At 43.5% G+C, this 19,639-nt stretch overlaps 1 protein-coding gene across 1 annotated transcript in view; it reads right to left on the bottom strand.

Annotated features, from left to right (window-relative positions):
* Positions 1–12,436, bottom strand: part of XKR4 (XK related 4) — a gene marked incomplete at both ends in the record, with an annotated part of 216,748 nt that extends 204,312 nt beyond the window's left edge. The window contains one exon of the mRNA XM_082297368.1: positions 11,595–12,436. Within this exon, the coding sequence (XP_082153494.1) occupies positions 11,595–12,436 (842 nt within the window). The remainder of the gene's footprint in view (positions 1–11,594) is intronic.
* Between the last annotated feature and the right edge of the window lie 7,203 nt (positions 12,437–19,639).

Below are 19,639 nucleotides of genomic sequence, written 5' to 3'. Positions count from 1 at the left end.
TGGGCTGTGTAAGGAGAGCTAGACTCAAGAAAAGGACTGAGTCCAGGTCTGGAATTGATTTTGGGATGAGTGAGGAAAGGCACCGGCTCAAAAATACTCCTCTATTTTAAACATGACTTTAAACCACCAGAAGCAGTAGCAACTCCTCATTACTTCTATTACAGAAGTATCCCCAAACCTGCACATAGTATCACCCTCCTGCTGTTCTAGGAAGTTTTTAGAGGAACAGAACCCTCTTTCAGCTTGCCATTTTTTCAACATGGGTGAAGCTGTTAATAAGTTCCACTGGAAGAGGAAAGGATACACAAAGATTAAAGACTTGCTCTGGGCTGTCTCAGCTTGGTTATGAGATCAGCATTCACTCTCTAAAGGAGCTGTACTTTTACACTGATGAGTGCAAAGCATCCACAAAGTCACAAAACAAGGCAAAATTCTCAGTCTACCTGACAGCACAAGAGTAACAGGTCCAAACTGGCAAGGGAACCGGTCCATTTCAACTATCCATTGCAGCCTTCACAGCTCCTGGGATTTTATGTTCTGCTTCTCCAAACCCACCCTGAGGGGCTGAGTCAGCCTCTTCTGAGATGGACTCAGGAACTAATGATGGGGTGACTTATTTTGCACTCCATGCTAGTTTTCTCAGCAGCCCTCTTGATTTAATCCAACCATCAAGAGAACACTCCCAATAATTAATTAATTCTCTAACCCAATTGGATTATTAATGGAGTAGCTCTTCCACAGAAGTGGCACAAAGAGAATGAAGACAGGTTATAGAAAAATGTACATGTCCAAAATTTAAAAATAATGAATAGCATACTTAAGGACCAAACATAGTCCTTCGTTCAGAAACGTAATTTTCATACAATGTTATCATGAGTTCTTAATTTGCCTGTATGGTAAAAATTGCTAACAAATGGTTGTTGACTGTAAATGCAATCCCTCCTTTTGACACATGAATTAATGCACTATTGTAAAAGTTCAAAGCTGTTATTATCGAGCTCTCTCTGCCACATTAATTATCCTCTGCACTGTATTTGGCTTAACTTGGGTAAATCTTCTCTAAGTACCCAATCTTTACTTACAGAACATCTTCATTTAATATTCTATGAGCTCTGTTTACATTTAAGCTTTTTTAAAATAACTCTGTATTGAATCCGGTTTCCACCAGTACTACTGGAAATGTTCTATCCTCAGCCTATTTGTCTGCTATCACCAATACATGTCATTGTTTCTGAAGCTGAAATGTCCAGTGCTTGGAAGCTTCAGGTTGAAGTTGATTCTAGCACCTCCACTTTGTTTAGAAAAATTCCTAACCCTTGTTTCTTACACTATTTTTTTCCACAGCATGTTGGATCCAGATCACAAAATAAGGAATTTCCTAACAAATAAGGAAAACAGCTCAAAAGAAGAGGGGATGAGCTAACTTGGAGCAGCAAAAGTAGTAGGTGAAGGAAATGGGGTGAAGGACAGAACTTTTTTTAAGCTATATAGCATATTCTGGGTGTAATAAGCTTAAAGCCTTGTAGAAAGAAATCTTTAAAATATTAAAATCTTACTTTAATAGCCCAATTTACTGTCCATTATAGAGAGGTGTTTATGTTTTCACATGTTTAACTTAAAACATGTTTTGACAGACACAATGAAATGATGATTGGTTTTGAATTGTTTCTACCTACATCATTTTCCATCTGAGTACCTCAAAGTATATTACAGAAATAAGGCTTCATAATATCCATAGACTCGACTGCAAATATGTACTGGATAACTAAAGAATAACATCTTCAGAAGTATGCTCTGGTTTTGACTGCCCAAATTGAGCCACTTTAAATATTCTTCTCTTTTAAGAAAATTATTATAAAAAGCTCCACTCCAACTCAGGTAAAAGGGAGGTGCAGCTCTTAATTTCTGAAATACAGACTAAAGGCAACCAAAACCAACCAAAATTATGCATACTGAAAAGCTGGGCTCCACCTACTGTGGAGCTTGAGGTGAGTTGATAAATAAGAAGCTGGGACATGAAAATACAGTTTTATTTTAACCACAAAACTTCTGCTTACATTGATAAGAATCAGCTACAAAAATGTTATCAGGAAATCAACTCAGAGCAAGAACCAGGAACTCAAGCAATTTTTTAATTGCATTTTTTATATTGCTATTTAATTCACTTTTGCAAGAAATTGCAGAGCAAAAGTGTGAAACAACTACTGGGTGTACACATCAAAACCAGCTTTCTTATAGCTCTTTTTCTACGTTTGATTATGTATGACAAAGAAAGGTTGATGAAAAAGTGAATAAACCAATCCTTCAGCTATTTCAGTTCATCTGGAGCTACTCCTATAAGCTAAGCAGGCATTTTCATGGAGATCTGTATTATGGTGTTCTTTGTGGTTATACTATACATGAAGCATGAGTGTTTGTAAACACAAATACTGGTGTGTACTTTTAGGGTAAGAGAAAGAGAGAAGGTTAAAGGGTGGAAAAAGGTAGAAAAAAAATTAATTCAGCAGTAAAGAAGAAAGATATGAAAATCTGTTTTTGGTCTCATTACAATGTCCTATTAGGTCTTCATCTGCAGCCTCACAAACATGACATTTCTGTCAGTGTTATGTTACAGCTCCAGCAGGAAGGGCAGCAAATGTCCCCATCCAGCCTTGCCTAAGCATCAGTGCACTCAGGGAGACAAGAACTGACCCCTCACAGCTGGAAAGGGCAGTGGACTCAAGTCTCCTAAAATCTGAGCAAATCACAAGGGGCATTTCTCCAGCACTATAAAACAAGGCAGAGTCAGCAATATTTGTTGGGGATATAAGCTCATCATTGCTCATAAAGCAGATTTAAACAATGGTTGCCAACTGGATCCACTAGGGGATTTTGGTGCTGCTGCAGCCTAGTGTCTGGTTTGCAGAGGGCTTAAATGAGGAGGAACTCAGGCTGTGTGTGCTAGGGAGGTTCTGGACACAGCTAAAATGCAGGAATACAAGCCTCTAGGCAGCTTTCAAGTTGAACATTAAGGTCCATTATGTTTAACTTCCTCAAGTAACTTCATACAGAATCACAGAATAACAATATTTGGGGTGGGAAGGGACCTCTGGAGACCATATAGTTCAAGTCTTCTGCTAAATTAAGTTCATAGAGCAAGTTGCACAGGATAACATTCAGGCGTGTTTTGAGTATCTCCAGAGAAGGAGACTCCACAAACTTCTTGGGTGGCTTGCTCCAGTGCTCTGTCACCCTCACAGTAGAAAAGCTTTCCTTACAAGGCTGTTAAGCCAAATTTTCTAGGTCATCTTTTCATGTCTATATGCCTGAAGAATATCTAAATTCTGCTTTCAGAGCAAAGTCCTATTATAGATCTGTCTCACAGAAATATTTCCATATAAAGTGAGCCTATAAAAATTAGGGTTGAAGAAAAATAGGAAAAGACACAACTCCATCCATACCCTTCTTTTAGCTAAAAGCTCACACACATTTATTATGACAAAGCTTGTCATTCCCAAGCCACTATTAAATAGTGAAAATATCAGCATAGTGGCTTTCATTGCTTTCTATGCATGCATAGATCTCTCTGATGTCTGGTGCTTGATATTTAAAGGCATTTTCCTTGGACCTGCAAGAAGTAATCTACTGATCCTATGCACTATACATGGAAAAACGCCACTCAGAGAAGTTGGCAGGATCCTAGAATAGATGTTTACATGAAAAAACCCCATTAAAGTGAGTAATGTTGAAAACTGTGGCAATGCTAACCTTCATTTTTAAGGGCAGAAATCAATCTGATATATAACAGCTGATAGAGATAAGGAAAACTGTCCATCCATCTGTAGGTTAATTCACTTTATGTTCACCATAAAACATCTGCTTTTTCTCTAAAGCAGCTGGTACCATCCTGGGTACATTAGTCTTGTCTAGGTCACACCTTCCAACTTTAGAAGAACAAAAAGTAGTTACTTTCCCTGTCATATCATTGGCTGCTAAAATTCCTCTGAAAACACCCCACAAAATAGTCTCGCTCCTTGTGCTCCAACTCGTGACATCAAATCATTTGTGATTGATAACATTAACCACCCCCACTGATTATCCCTGCCAATCAAAAAGATTTATGTGGCTTGCCATACAAGCCTTATGCCATGAACATACTGAACAGCACAGGCTTGTTGTAAAAGGAAAAGTAATGAAAATAATAACATAATATAGCAATTATTTTATCTTGTGGGGGAAAAGTACATTATAACCCATTTCAGCCTTTCAGGCAGGGAAACAGAATGAGGAGAGTGATAAGAAACCACTTCAGCAATCAGAGCCCACGGGGAGATGATAATTCTTGTTATGGTTGTCAGAAAATTCAGGTAAAATCTCTTGGAAAAACATATATCCAAGACCTGTTATTTTTTAATTCTAAAATTTATGAAAAGATGTTTTAGAGTACTCTCCTGTCAGCTTATGCCAGACTGATATCTCACATTTTTATTTATCATTGTTCAGATGAATACTCACTGCAGTGAGAGTTTATCTAGCATTTTCTCTGTGTATCTGACATTTTTGCTGTGAGTTTTCCCAGACATAAAACTCTTCTGTTTTCCTGCCTGCTTCTACAGTTTCTCAAGCAGTCACTTAGGAAATTATTCAAATAATCCCTCTATGGTCAGTGGCTGAAAGGAAATAAACTGGAGTTAGGTACCTAGTTAGGAGGATTAACTGCTATTCCCATGCCTTTCCAGAACCTGCTTCCTTTTCTACATGCTCCCTCAGTTCTCCCTCATGTGCTCTTTTATACCAGCCTCCATTCATTTTAAAAATCAAGTAAATTGAAGCAGTTCTTTTTATAGCCTGTTTGCCCCTTCCATGCCTATCTGTCCACTTGACACAATGCATACAACTGACAGCTGTGCTAAAATTGGCAAAAAAAGGCACCACTTTGTAAATATACTTTAGCAACCAAAATTTTCTACTTGAAGTGCAAGCAAAAGCGCTATTGATTTTGTCTGTGCCTGATAAATTCCTCCCAAACAACCTGTTTACTGAAAATGTAAGTCACTGTTGTGATTTATCTGCTATACATTAAAAGCTACTTAATTGGAACAGAGAGACAGAAGAACAAGGTAACACTGTTAAAAGTGACATAGGAATTGATTTAATTTTAGTTTTATTAGAGCTTTTGTGTATTTGTGGCCAAATCAGTTCTTATGGACAAATATTAAGGACTTAAGCCATCTGACAAGGAGAATACTCTCCTGAACAAGTTAAACTGTGATGTAAATAACCTGAAGAATGAAGGAGGATAACTGAGGCTACAGATCATGCTGTGGTGTTATACTTTTTTGCTTTCCCACAAGAACTGTGGACATGCAAACTGACCTTCCAGCAATAAATACTTTCCCTGATGTAAGTAACAGAAATTTTAATAAAAAACAAAACCAAAAAAAAAAATTCCCTCATCTGGTTTCAAGAACCTTCTGCAAGTTTATAACATTTAGAAACAAATTGTAATGTGAAGCATTTCTTTGAATTTGTGGTATGTATGAATAGTCATTCCTTCACAGCATCAGAGGACTCTAGAACAATATCTATATATATGGTGACATGGAATCCTCTGAAACACAAACCCTTTCCACTCTTGGAAAAAGGGAAATACAAATTCTTCCCCTATATAAGTTTCTAGAAAGCATTCTGTATATAAAATATTCGTTTTCCTACTAAGCCAATTGAGTGATCAGAAATTTTAGTGCTTAAGCAGTCCTTTGAAAATCTGAAAACTTATGTAACTGATAAATATTCTCTACAGAGAGAACGCTTGTTAATTATTAACATACAGTATCTTTCTTCTAAAGTGTATCAGCATCTTTTACACATAGCTAAGGTTATTAGAATAAACTGAATACCAAATCTGATTTGTATGCAGACTTGTAAGGGATTTTTAAGAACATAGTAAAGCTTCACTTCTGTGTTTCCAAAAAAATATGAAAGGTACAGACTTCATCTGCATACCACTGTCTTCAGAAAAAAAAAGAAGAAAAAAAGAAAAGGAAAAAAAGGAAAGAAAAAAAAATTTTTGAATATTTATTCTGCTGAATATATTACCAAAAGTTTAAATGTGGTCACTTAAAGGGTGGGCTGTCCCTTCTAATCCTGCTGAGGGGGAAAAAAACCCAACAACTTTATTTCCTGTTTCTGACAGCCCATAACCTTTCCTGAGACCTAAACATACAGCAAGCAAAATAGTTAGTCAGTAGGACTTTAACTCAAGCACTGCAGTAACTCAGTAAAAGAAATATGGCATTGCTGAGTGGCAGCATTTCACTACACTTAGAGACAGATGGGGAGGATATGCAATAATCTTGTCTAGGAAATGGCTATGATTCATAAATTTGGGCTCCATGTGACAAATTATCTGACAGATTTCAAAACAGTGAGAAAAACTGGTGTCAGATTGAGATATTATCACATCTTAGTGTGAAGTCCAATGGCAGCTGGAATTATTGACCACATAACTACACCAAACTCCTACACTGCTGCTGAACAAAAGTGTCAAAACCACTATGTAGATCTAAAGTGCAAAAAGAAACGAACCTATTTAAGTTTGGAGTTGAGCTGGGTTAATATTGATGATTTTTTTCTTAATTTGAACTACCTTGCTCATACTTCCAGTTTAGGGGGTCAGTCCTGCTCAGTGGTGAGCACCTGAAAAAGTCGTAAGGTTTTCTCACATGCAGGGCAGACACCATTTCCTTTTTTTTTTTTTTTTTTTTTACTTCTAAGAGCATCAAACTATTGCAGAGGTGAAGGTTATGAGCATAAGCAGTGACATTTCTTTGGCAGATGATCCAGACCTGTGAAAAATGTTTCCACAGGGCACCAGGGAAATTACAACTCACCCTCTCTCAGAATCCAGCATCACCTTTACAACCTTGCTCCAACTCCTTTTTTTTCTGAATAAGAACCAGGAAGGATAAGGAAAATGATGGCTTCGTAGTATTACACATAAACAGAGATAGCTAAACCATAGCATTATTTGCCAGGGAACAAGACCCACTTTGGAACAGACAACTGTCCTGGACAATGCCACCTGGAAAAACAAGTAATCAACTTGGTGTCTCCTCCTCCTTCTCTAGGTGGTTTCCCACAGAGCTAGGAAGTCTCAGTCAAACCCCCTCACTCTGTTGAGAGGGATATGCTTAATCATCTCAGTATTGCAGTATATCCAAAAATAAGTTAAAAGGGTAATTTCCAGTCCTCTTCTTTCCAATGATTCACCCTTCCTCTGGCCTTGTTAGCTGCTGAAACTTGACAGTTCCCTTTCAGGCACTTTGACTGCAGCCTTTCAGACAAAATGATAGACACTGTGGGAACTCCCAAGCACTCGGAGCACCAAGGCAGCCTGCTCACACCACCCTGCTGCAAGGCACAAGAGTTGTCTCAGGGAGCTACTTCTTGCTTTCCAGACACCACAAGATGGGCACCAGCAAGTCCTCCAGTCTCCTCCTCTTGCTCACCCAACTTCCCACAACCCACACCCTCCCCCCAGAGCTGACCCTCAGGATCCCTTTACCTAGCTTCAGGAGCATGGCTATCTGATCCTGCCAGACCAAAGGAACCTCAGCCAGAAAATTTTTTTTAAGGAACTGAACCAGCTCCACAGTTGCCAAGTGAACGCTATGATCTCTTACACGCAGTCACCAAGTCCTGCTATCCACTGCAAAATCTGAAAGTCAGGGCTAAGCCTGTCAAGTTTAGTGAATCAAAGGGATGTTCAAGGGCAGTGGTTACATACTCTCAGGCCAGGCTCAAAGGGCAGTAGTTTATCTGAGTCCTACTGGCCCACATACATCTACATAGTCCTTACAGACTATCAATTAAAGTATCCACTTCCATTTCTTCCTTTGAATGGGATAGAAACACCCTGTGCATTACATCCTGCTTGTACCCCCCAGAGTCTGCTAATAATAAGACAGGTTTCTTACAGCACATACTTGGGAGAAGAGTGCTCTATAGTGTGGTTTCCATGCCCATATATTGGTAAAAAGCAGAACACACTGGAAGTATGGATAAGGAAACGTACCTGTGTCTATCTCTGAAGGTAGAATCTCATCAATGGTCATATTTTAATGTGAAATTAGCTGCTAACAAATGCCTAGTTGCTGCACTCTGCTGGGGCAAGCAGATCCTCAGAGACTTCACTGGAATTTTAACAAGTGGACAGTGTTATCAGGAAGTCTGTGAACAGCCAAACCCCAGAGGGGAAAAAAAAAATATTCTTCAAAAAGGAGGAATTTGATATTCCATAGGTTTTTTGGGGGGTGAAAGTTATACCAATTTCAAAAGAAAAAAATTACATTTTTATTCAGAACTGATTGGCAGCTTAGCTGCTCCTGCAGCTCCCCTTTTTCACACTCTAGGAATAAAAACTGTTTTAGTAATTTTAGATTGCCTACTTCTAGTATTGTTCCATACCACATTAAAGACCTCATTCATTTCCCATTAGCACATTTTAGTCAAAAATTAACACATAATCATTTTCAATGATCTGGCTTTCAGTATATTTGTAAACAAAAAATTAATCTCAAAGGAAAAGCTTTGAAATTGTTAAAAGTCATTCTGACAGAACTAATCACTAAAAACATATTTTTACACCTTTTTTTATTTAATTCAAGAATATTAAGAACATTGGGATTGTCAGTTGTACCGCTCATTCCTCAGGATGGCTTCCTTAAATAAGAGGTTGACACAGTTGCCCCCAAAACCTTTTGCAATGGGACAAATAAAGGAAAATTGAAGACCTCAAGATTCAATTCATTTTAACAGGAGACAGAAGACAATAAATACCACACAAAACCAGAATGATCACCAGTTTCAGTATCTTGAGAATCAGGCACAAGCAAACTTTCTCCTCATTCCCTGATAGAGAAATGATGGACATGTTACTGTCATTTTTACTTGTGGGAGATTCAGTGCAATAAGTAACAGAAAACTTAAATGTAGTTACAGGAGAGCTTTAACCAGGGGCAAAAGAAATAGAGAAGGAAAAATATGAAAGCTAAGAGGAAACTTAATGAGAGGCACAGAACAAAGGGTAACAGGTTTTGTCAACTGATGGTGACCCCACCACGTGTGCACTTGTGGTGCTCACTCAGCCAGCATGGTCTGTTCAGCTGTGTCAAAGAAGGAGTTAGTCTCCAAACACAGGCAACTGGAAAACACTTTGGATCATCTTTCAACCTAAATAGCTTGAGCTATTTGCTCAAGCCAGTGCTTGAGCACAGTTACACTGTGGAACAAACATTCTGAACGATTAAGTGTCTGATTAAAGACACTATTTTACAGAAAATTTCTACAGATCATGTTGGTACTGATACCATGCTTATGTGCAGAGTTTCTCAGGGTTTGATATGACCTCTCCTCTTTGGTGCTGATTATTAGCTGTAGATGTCTCCAAAGGCTCTCCCTAATCAGGAAGATACGTAGGGAAATAAAATGGAGCCACTTTAATCAGTTATGAAGTGCTGATATGAAACACTCCATACTGCTGACCATATAATTTCTAAGTTTGTGGAAAACTGCAAATAAGTACTACGAAGTTACTGACAGACAAGCAACTTGATGGCTCTGTTTCACTGAAAAAAAGAAAAGTGTAACAGGCTAAAAAAAAAAAAATGTGTAACAGGCTAAACCATAAATAATGCCCTAACATGCCTCATCAGTTTAATATTCAGGTAGTCTTACACTGCTGCATATAAAACATGAAGAAAAGCTACATAAGATCAAAAGAGACTCATCTAGCTTTAAATATAGAGGACTAGGTGCTCTTACAAGGAGCAAATCTTATGTTAAAAGACACCGTGCTTCATCAAAAAGCAAGCAGCTGGAGTGCTCTAAATCCCAGACACCTCATCTGACAGAAGAGCTGTACTGTATTGGATCCCACCCTGCTCCACCCACAGCCCTCCCTGCTCTTTGTGTTCTCCAATACAGAGTCGTGACACCAGACCTTGTAAAACTCTCTTCTGTGTCGCTCAGCATGATCCACACTGTTTGACTTCTATGTGTATGAGTATCAACATGAATTTCTAAGTACAATTTAAGCCACTGTACTTACTTTTCTATCTCTGCAGGGTGGGGACTAAACATTACACAAAAACCATCACATTCAGAAAGTCCTAAACTTCTGTTAAACAACTGTGAAAGTAGAACAGAAAGGAGCTTACAAGTGTTCAAGATCTGGAACAAAGCATCACTTTTTGTTCAAAATTCTGCTTCCCTCTCAAGTCATGTCATTGTAAATACAAGCACACTTGTAACTTTGAGTTAGTTTCACAAGTCTAGGAAATTGCATTTGTTACAATGAACCAAATACTCTGGAAAGCGTAAGATACTTAGTTCTGGCATCCTAAGATCTTTGGTCAATTATCTAGCAGCACTTGGACTCCTTGATGCTTAAGGGCCACAAGCAGAACTGAGCTGTACTGGATACTGCACTAACAAAGCAAAAGACAGTCTTTGCCCTAAAGGATGAGATGGATATTAGAAGTGCCACCATTAGAAGTTTACAACAACAACAAATTAAACTCTCTAGTGAAGTAATTGTGAAAAGTCCCCAGCGTTTCCAAAACAGAAGGATGACATAATTTCTTTCCATCCATCAGACAAGAAACCCAAAAGGTATTTTCAGCTGTTGCTTTAGTGCACTTGCCCTACTACATGACCTTCTTCAACACAGCATCTATCTTCCAAAATTCAATATGAATGTTTTACCTCTTTATACACTATACCTTCTGAACTCTGCACTTTTCAGGCAGCACTAAATGTATTTGCAGGGCATTCAGCTCCATATGAATTTTTCCCAGAAATTTGCTAAAATTGAAAGAAAACTTTACTTTTGAAAACTATGATGTCATCTCCTTTTTCAGCAAGTGCCTTTCACAACCTACTTCAGCACATCCTTTCCATAATGCACAGTACGTGTCCATAACACACAGTACGCTTGCAGATGGTTTTGAGAACTGCTACTCAAAAGTTTGATTTAGAAGACATTCCTTTAATACATCACATATACAGAAAATGGATATGCACATGAAGGAGATGACTGTTTGCAGCATATGTACACATAAATCTCAAAACCCAGCATCAGGGCGTTACTGGAAAGTAATTCTTCACTGCCAGTGAAGTTCCCTGCTGGCGGCAAAGGTGTCCTGGCCACATGTGAGGAGACCAGGAGATGCGCATTACCGGGTTATGTCCCCCTTTCCCCGCCGGTTCCCTATTTTACCGAGCCTCCGGCGCAGGTTTCCCAGGAGGTCCTGGGCACCTGGCGCTGCGCGGGCTGGAGGCAGCCGGGCGCCTCCCGGGGCGGCGGCCACCCGTGCAGCACAGGACGCTCCGGAACCCGGCGGGGCTCCCCTCGGCACCCCGCGCCCGACCAGCCCCGCGGAACCCGGTCACCCTGACGGCCCAGCGGGCCAGGGAGCGCTGTCCCGGCGAGGGACCCCGAGGTGGGGCAGGCGGCCGCTCGCCGAACGCAGTCCCGCCCGCGGCCGGGCACGTTCTCCCGTGGCCAGGGGCTCAAGCCCCGGCCTTCGCACCGCCCTCGCCCTGCTCCTCACCTCCAGACCTGCCCCAGCTGCAGGATGTGGACGAGAGACTGCAGGAGCCAGATGCAGAAGGCGCAGGACGCGGACCGGCCGCCGCCAGCGCGGGGACCGGCGGCGCCGCTGCCGGCGGCGTTGCTGCTGCTGTTGCTGCTGCTGTTGGTGGCGTTGCCCTTGCTGGCGGTGGACGCCTGTCGCTGCGGCGTGCTGGGGCGAGCGGCGTCGATGTCCGCGGCCGCGGAGCCGCTGCTCACCAGCAGCTTGCTCTCGGCGGCGGGGCAGTGCCCGGCGGCGGCGGCGGCGCTGTCCTCGGTGCTGAAGTCGTGCGCGAACCAGCGGAAGCTGAAGACCTGCACGGAGAGGGAGCCCAGCAGCACGAAGAATAGGGTGAGCCCGAACCACCAGCGCTGGCCCCGCAGGTAGTAGTCGACCGCCAGCCAGATGTCGGTGCCCACGTCCGCGAAGTACACGGCCAGGGCGGCCAGGATCCAGAGGCAGTCCCACAGCGAGTAGCGCCGCTGCTCCCTGCCCAGCCGCAGGCACAAGGAGGACGAGCCCCCGCCCGAGCCCCGGGAGCCCCCGCCACCGCCCCCTCCGCCGTCTCCTCCTCTGCCGCCGCTGCAGCAGCAGCAGCAGCACCGGGAGCCGCCGCCCGAGCCGTCCCCACCGCCGCCGCCGCTGCAGCACCCGCCCCCGGGCGCCTCGTCGTCGTCGCTGCCGCCGCCCGGCCCGGCGCCGGCGGGCAGCCCCGGGGCCAGCGCCTGCACGGAGCCCGAGTGCTCGGAGTTCTGCAGCGGCGTGAACGCCACCTCGCCGCCCTTCTTCATCTTCCGCCGCCCGTCCGACTTCGCGGCCATGATGCCTCCCTCAGCCCCGCTGGAGAGCGAGCGGGAGCAGCGAGCGCTCCTTTATCCCGCGCCTCCTCCTGCTCCTCCTCCTCCGCCTCCTGACTCCTGCCTCCCGCCCTCCGCCGCCGCGGACCCGCCGCTCCCCGCGTCCCCTGTCCCCGCTCCGCGCCGGGCTGCGCGCCCGCGGGCGGCTCCTCCGCGGCGGCCGCGTCCGCAGCGCCGCCTGTCTGCGGGGAGCCGCGCTCAGCCCGCCCGCCCCGCCGCCGCCTCCGCGGGGGCCGGCGGTGCCGGGGCCGCCGCCGCCGCCACGCTCTGCTCGAGCCGGGAGCAGGCAGGGTTGCGCTGCCCGGAGCAGCGCATCCCGCACCCGCCTCCCCGCCCGCCTCCGCCCGCACCCGCCGCCGCCACCACCCAGCTGACTGACGCCGGGAAAGAGGATGACCTCATCCCTCTTCCCTCGCTGCCACCGCCCCCCGCCCGGCACCGGCACCGGCACTGGCGCAGGGGCGGGGAAGGGGGCGCTCGGCGGCCGGGAGGGGAGGGCCCGGCGCTGCCCCGAGGGTGCGGAGCACGGCCCTGCGGCGGCGGGGGGAGGTGGTTTCTCGGCTGCCCGGCCCGGGGAGGTGGGCACGGCGGCGGCGAGAGAGCGGGTCGGCGGGGAGAGGTGGGGTGTGGCCGGCGCCCCCCGGGGCCGGGGCCGCGGGAGTGGGGTGTCGCGGCGCTGCCGCCGGCTCCGCTGCCGATCTCCGGGATCCTCCGAACAGTTTGGGTTGTGTCTGCCCCGCCGGCGCGGGGGCGGAGTGGCGGAACGCGGGCGGATGCGGACGGGGCGGCCAGGAGGGCGAGGGTCCCCCCGGGCTTCTCACTGCGAGCGGGCACCCTCGGACCGGGGGAGCCGCCGCCGCCCCAGTGCGGTGACTGGGGCAGCCACGGGCAGCGATGCCCCGCCGTGACGCCCGACGCGCGGAGCGGGACCAGCCCGCAGCGCGGAGCCGCGCTGAGCGCCCGGGCCGGAGAGTTCTGCGCGGGGCGGCGGCCGCTGTCCCGACCGTCCCGTAGGCAGCGCTGCCGTCGCTCCCCTAACTTTGTGAAACGCTGCTGCGAGGTGCAGTTCTCGGATTGTGCCGTGACTCACGCTGCCTCAGAGGCGTTCGGGGGAAGGTGAGGAGACACCGTTTTATTCCGCCACCTGGAGAAATCGTATTTTAGGCGTAAAATTCACCAGGCGAACTCACGACGCCTTTTACTGCTCCCCGCCCCTTTCCTCGCAGCCCCGGCTGCTCATAGAGCACGGTCGCTCCTCAGAGCTCACCCGCGTGTTTCGGTAGCAGAGCTGGCTCCGCCGGCTGTTCCCAGCTCGGGGCAGGGGGAGCGGCCGAGGTCGGGAGCCGCCGTCCCGGACGGAGCCGGCGCCGCTCTCCGCCGAGGAACACAGACTCCCCCGGGCGGCCCGCGGCAGCCGTCGCCCTCGGAGTCCGGCGGGGGACACAAGTCCACGGTGGCTACCCGGTCACGGGAGGCCACCAGCATCCTGCCTCCGGGAGTCACACGGGAATCACAGGGTTCGGGCTGCTGGCGGGGTGGGGGCGCATTTACCCCCCACCCTTGGCCCTTCTGCCCTCTCTGTCCTCCTGCATCTCCAACCATACGGGATGAGCAACTAATTGACCTCTTCACCTTTTAAAATTTTTTTTTAAGCTTCTCGAATATTTTATGAGCATGCCCTCTCCCTTCTTAAAATAGAGCAGTGAGTTCGTTCAACCACGTTGCTGGAATATCTTAATAGGAATGGCAGTGAGACTGTGATAGGGCAGTGTTACGTTAAGCTCTGTGACTAAATATAGTCCCTTTAACTTCATTAATTAAACAGAAGAAGTCATATGGACAGCTGAGAAATCTGCCTTCTAACTCTTAAATGTACATGGTAAGTATAAAATTGCCTTTAGGAAATTAGCTTTTACTGATATACACCCCAGATTTCAAGAAAAGACTGCAGCATGCATTACAGTATTCAAAGAGTGCTGAGCACACAAAAATCAAACTTTGGTAAGTGAAAAGCACACATGAAACTAATTTGACTAGTTATTTTGCATGTTATCACACAAGAGTCTTTTAATTACATTGTCACATAATGGTTCTTAAATAATACACGTTTGCTATGCAATCTCTGTTACAATGGTATAACTGTACTTTATTTCTACTCCTTTTGGAACCCTGTATTTTATTCTCATTACAATCCACATGATCTTTCTTGCCTGAGACTTGTAATACAAATTGCTTCTTTCTCAAGATATCTTTTAATAATTCAGTCAGCACCTATATATAATACAATATATTCAGTTAAGGTCCCTTTCAACCCAAACCATTCTATGATTCATTCTATGATTTCAGGATTACCTTGTGAGCAGAGAAGGTGTTTAATGATAAAGCTAATTTAGCTGCAAGTTTGTAGTTTATAACCAACAAGTTTTCAGCATTATTCTATTTCATAGAATGGTTTGGGTTTGAAGGGACTTTAAAGATCATCCAGTTCCAATCCCCTGCTGGGCCAGGGACACCTTCCTCTTGACTAGGTTGTTCAAAGCCCCATCCAAACTGTCCTTGAACACTGCCAGGGATGGGACCTCCCCAACTTTTCTGCGGAATGATCTGTTGTTGCAGTGCCTTACCACCCTCACAGTAATTGGATTTTTTTCCTACCATCTAATCTAAACCTGCCCTCTGTCAGTTTGAAGCCATTTCTGCTTGTCCTATCACTACATGCCCTTGTAAAATGTCCCTCTCCAGCTTTCTTGTAGGCCCCTTTTGGTAGTGGAAGGTGCTATAAGGTTTCCTCAGAGGCTTCTTATAGTTATGTCTTCAATAAAATGGTTTAGTGTACACTTTAAGTTACTTTGAGTCTGTTTGACATATACAGGTCTAAAAGATGCCACAAACTTATAATGGAGGTTATAGAGTGAAAATGAGTGGCAGTGGGGGAGCAACTGTGCTCCTAGAGCAGAAATCCTAACCTAAATTTCTTAGGCTGCAGGTGGGGTAAGAGAGTAACTCGAAGGTGTCAAATTTAAGAAGGAGAGGATAAAATGGAGGAGATCAAGGTCCAACATACAAAAAGGGCAGAAGGTGCCTCTGAACAATGCAGGAGATATTTAAGACCATAAATGGCATCAGTATCACTGTACATTATCTTCAGAAGTCATGAGATCCTGCTTAAGGCTACTCCACTGCTTACAGATTTGAAAAGGTAACTGCTGGGACCAAGTGTCCCACATCCTCCCCTCCCTGCTCCATATGTGGGACAAATTTTCTGGTATATTTGCCCTGAACCACTTCACTAAAGGGTAGAATGTGACAGAATTAGGAGCTGACCCATCTTCCAGGAAGAGTTCAGTAAATCTGAAAGGTGTTCAGTTTGCCAGACAATTTGGGGGGGGGGGGGGGGGAGGGCATTCCTATAGATTTACGTTCTGTCTCTCCTCTCCTCTCCTCTCCTCTCCTCTCCTCTCCTCTCCTCTCCTCTCCTCTCCTCTCCTCTCCTCTCCTCTCCTCTCCTCTCCTCTCCTCTCCTCTCCTCTCCTCTCCTCTCCTCTCCTCTCCTCTCCTCTCCTCTCCTCTCCTCTCCTCTCCTCTCCTCTCCTCTCCTCTCCTCTCCTCTCCTCTCCTCTCCTCTCCTTCTTTTGGTTGGTGGGTTGGTTGGGTTTTCTCTCTTTGGATTCAGCCGCCATTGGATTTGAGAGGGAAATAATATTCTTTTGTACTGATTTTCATGTTAACAATAGCTCTCTGTTAAAAGAAAGGCAGTGCAATAGATGAACATTTAAACTTAAATTAAAGGCTATTTGATACTTGATAAGAAGAATGTCTTCTGGTTTGTTTCCTCACTTTAAAGATAACAAATGAAAGGGTTCCCAAATAGTAATAATAACAACAACAGAAACAAATTTCCTCTCTGTTAGACTGGCATAACTTCTGTGGAGCTGTATCAAGGCCAGAAGTGTTTGTATACACACAGTGTACAAACCAGCATGCATTCAGCAAGCCAGTGTTGTTACTAAACCTCAGAAATTATTAATTACAAAGTATAATTGAAGGACAAAAATGAGATCTCAGACATAAATACATATTTCATAAACCAAGTACATTCATTTCTCATGTAAAGCTAATTTTTCTCTGAAGAGATTTTATTCATGTCTTCCTTTTTCTCCACCTTTCTTTAAAGAAAACATTTTTATGGGTATCACCACTTTTCTTTGTTCTGAGTTACAACTTTTCCCCTTTTTTGCCCCTGAGAATCTTGGTCTACTTTAGGAATACTTTTTGTGTGTCTGTGTGTATGTCCTTCTGTTTTTTCACTGTAGACCATTATCAACTCAGACCTAGATGTCCAGGAAGTAAGCTTCCAATCCTCTTATCTTTGCTCTAAAGTATTTTTCAGTTCTTCAGGTTCCTAACAATGATGTTTTTCCATCTCTTCTTTAGCTGTGTTGTACAGACTGCCCTTTCAAAAGACACTCAAACTTTTGCTTGTATATGTCTCATTTTGCCATTAGAATATTATTGTACTTTAGAGGTCTAATCAATTTTTGCATGTGTCCATTCAAAATTATTCCAAAATCTATTTTCCTTTGTTTGGCAGTACTTTTGGCAATTGCAGTTTAGTGCTTTAGTTTCTGCACTTTCTTTTAGTTCAGACCCTTCCTTCCTTCCTTCCTTCCTTCCTTCCTTCCTTCCTTCCTTCCTTCCTTCCTTCCTTCCTTCCTTCCTTCCTTCCTTCCTTCCTTCCTTCCTTCCTTCCTTCCTTCCTTCCGAGTTCCTTCCTTCCGAGTTCCTTCCGAGTTCCTTCCTTCCTTCCTTCCTTCCGAGTTCCTTCCTTCCTTCCGAGTTCCTTCCTTCCTTTTCTAACTACCTTCTATTATTTCTCTCCCAAAGGCACCGAGTGTCTTTTCCTGCACTGTGCTTCCCTCTGTCTAGATGTGTTTGACATAAAACTGGGTTGACCTGATTGAGAATCTGATGAACATTTATTTTCTCATTCACTCTCTCAGACAGTCCCACTACTGTGTCTTCCACACAACTGGCTTTAACTATTTTTCCGTGTTAAAACAGTGCCCTCAGGCACAGATGCATGTGAAATCAATTTCTTTAGGAGCATCAAGTAAGAACCATTCTCCAAAATGTTCATGGGTTTTAGGTATTTTCAACAGATTCATGTTTAAACTATACACACAGGTGTCAGTGGAAGTTGTAATATAGGCTGTATGTTTAACATTGATGCACTAAAATACTTGTCTTTTTGCCCAACTAGCTTCATTCAAACAGACAGATGCCACTGTATGCTCTGATACCTTTTTGTGAAGGGAGGATACATTTCAATTAGGACAATATTTCAGCAAATTAACATAAGCACAAATTGGAAATACATTCATAGATTGGTATACTGTTTAGAAAATTAATATTAAAGTACTATATATTTTTAAAATATAAACAGCAATTGGTTTCTTTATTTAGCTTTAGATTATTTTATTTATAGGTCTACATGTAGATTCATATAGAAACATTTTTCAAACTCTGGACTTTTAAAATCATGAAAGAAGGATGAATCAAGTATCTCCATATGTCAGCCCACTTTTGCACTTACAAACAATACTCTGGAAGGTTCCCTGGCTTCTGAAATTACTTTGCTTTATAACACCCTGATATTGATATGTGTACTTGGTACACCTCAGTCTCTTTTCTGTAGCATGCTAAGGCTCATTTGAAAATGCCAACACACACACCCCCACCACATGAAATCTCAAAGGAAAGAGACACAACATTGTGGGGTTCTTAGGTGCACACCTAAATTAAGGAAGACTATAAATCAGAGCAGTGGGAATGGTTATATACTTACTGTTTAGGCACATACTTACATTTTAGGCACATACCTAAATTTCATGGTGAATTGTGACTTTAGTTTGTTTTATTATATTTCCAGAATGTCCAAACATTAGAAGCATATAAATATATTCAACTGTACATGATAGATAGATAGATAGATAGGTAGACTCCAGTTCTAAGCAGACAGAGAATAGCCATGCTTTGAAGATAGCATAGGGACTTTTAAATTACCTATGAAAGAAGAAATTATTTATTTGGATTTTTTTAAAGATTTAACTCAGGATTTCTTAAATTTACATTTATTGTTTAGAAATGGATGTCAGTGACCTTTAAAGTTGCTTCATAGCTTGTATTTAAATATATCATCAAAGATAGACAAAAATATATAAGGAATGATAGCAGAAGACAGAGATATAGGAAGACATTAAGGAAGCAAGCTTGCAACCTTGTACAATGCTGACAACTCTTTTGCTGCTGTTGTGCATGCAAAAACCAACAAACTACCATGCATATCACATTTTATGATAAATGGGAAAAGCATTTATAGAATGCCTAAGGAAATATTAGCATGCCTTCTGACACTGTAAGATGTAATAAAGAATTTTAAAAAATTTGGAAAGTAAATTAAAAGTACCATTTTCTTTCCCCTTCTTGATTCACTGTTTAAAATGAATTTAAGTCAAACAAAAGAAAAAGGTTTAGCCACAGCACAGGAACTTACAACAATGCTTTGCACTGCTAAGTACAGAGGATTTTATGAACTTTTCCAGTCTACTGCCTTTCTTCATGGAGAAGTGAAAAGGACCATTTCAGACTGATAAGTGAGCAGAAGTTGTTTATATTTGCAAAGACATTTATAAATACTAACAATGAAAGACTAGATGGTATTCATTCAAGATGTTTAAAGGAACTCAAAGGAGCACTTGGTACTTCCTTTTTTCTTATCCTCATGCCATTTCCACAACTGACAAACTACAGGATGGATAGATGCAATACAGGTGCTCATATGTACTTAAAAGGAAGGAATCCTTACTTTTGTATGATGAGTTTCAGAAAAACAGTACTTGGAATTGCTGGGGGAATATTAAATGGTCCAGTGAGCCAGTAAGAACATTGTTATACTTTTTTCAAACCCTTAACATCAGCAGCAAAAGAAACTGAGACACTTAAGGGCTTAAAAGGGCAGAAATGTGTCATCTAGATCAACCTAATAACAGGTATATAACAGCACACCAGGAGAGGTGGATGAGCAAAAATGTAGAGTTAACTAATACTGGACCCTTAAGGGACATTTTCAGACTCAGTTTTGTCTAAGAGTCTATGATATGGTCTGTA

Source organism: Coloeus monedula (genome assembly GCF_965178545.1).
Source record: "Coloeus monedula genome assembly, chromosome: 1".
Lineage (NCBI taxonomy): Eukaryota > Metazoa > Chordata > Aves > Passeriformes > Corvidae > Coloeus > Coloeus monedula.
This window is presented reverse-complemented; position numbering and strand designations above follow the sequence as displayed.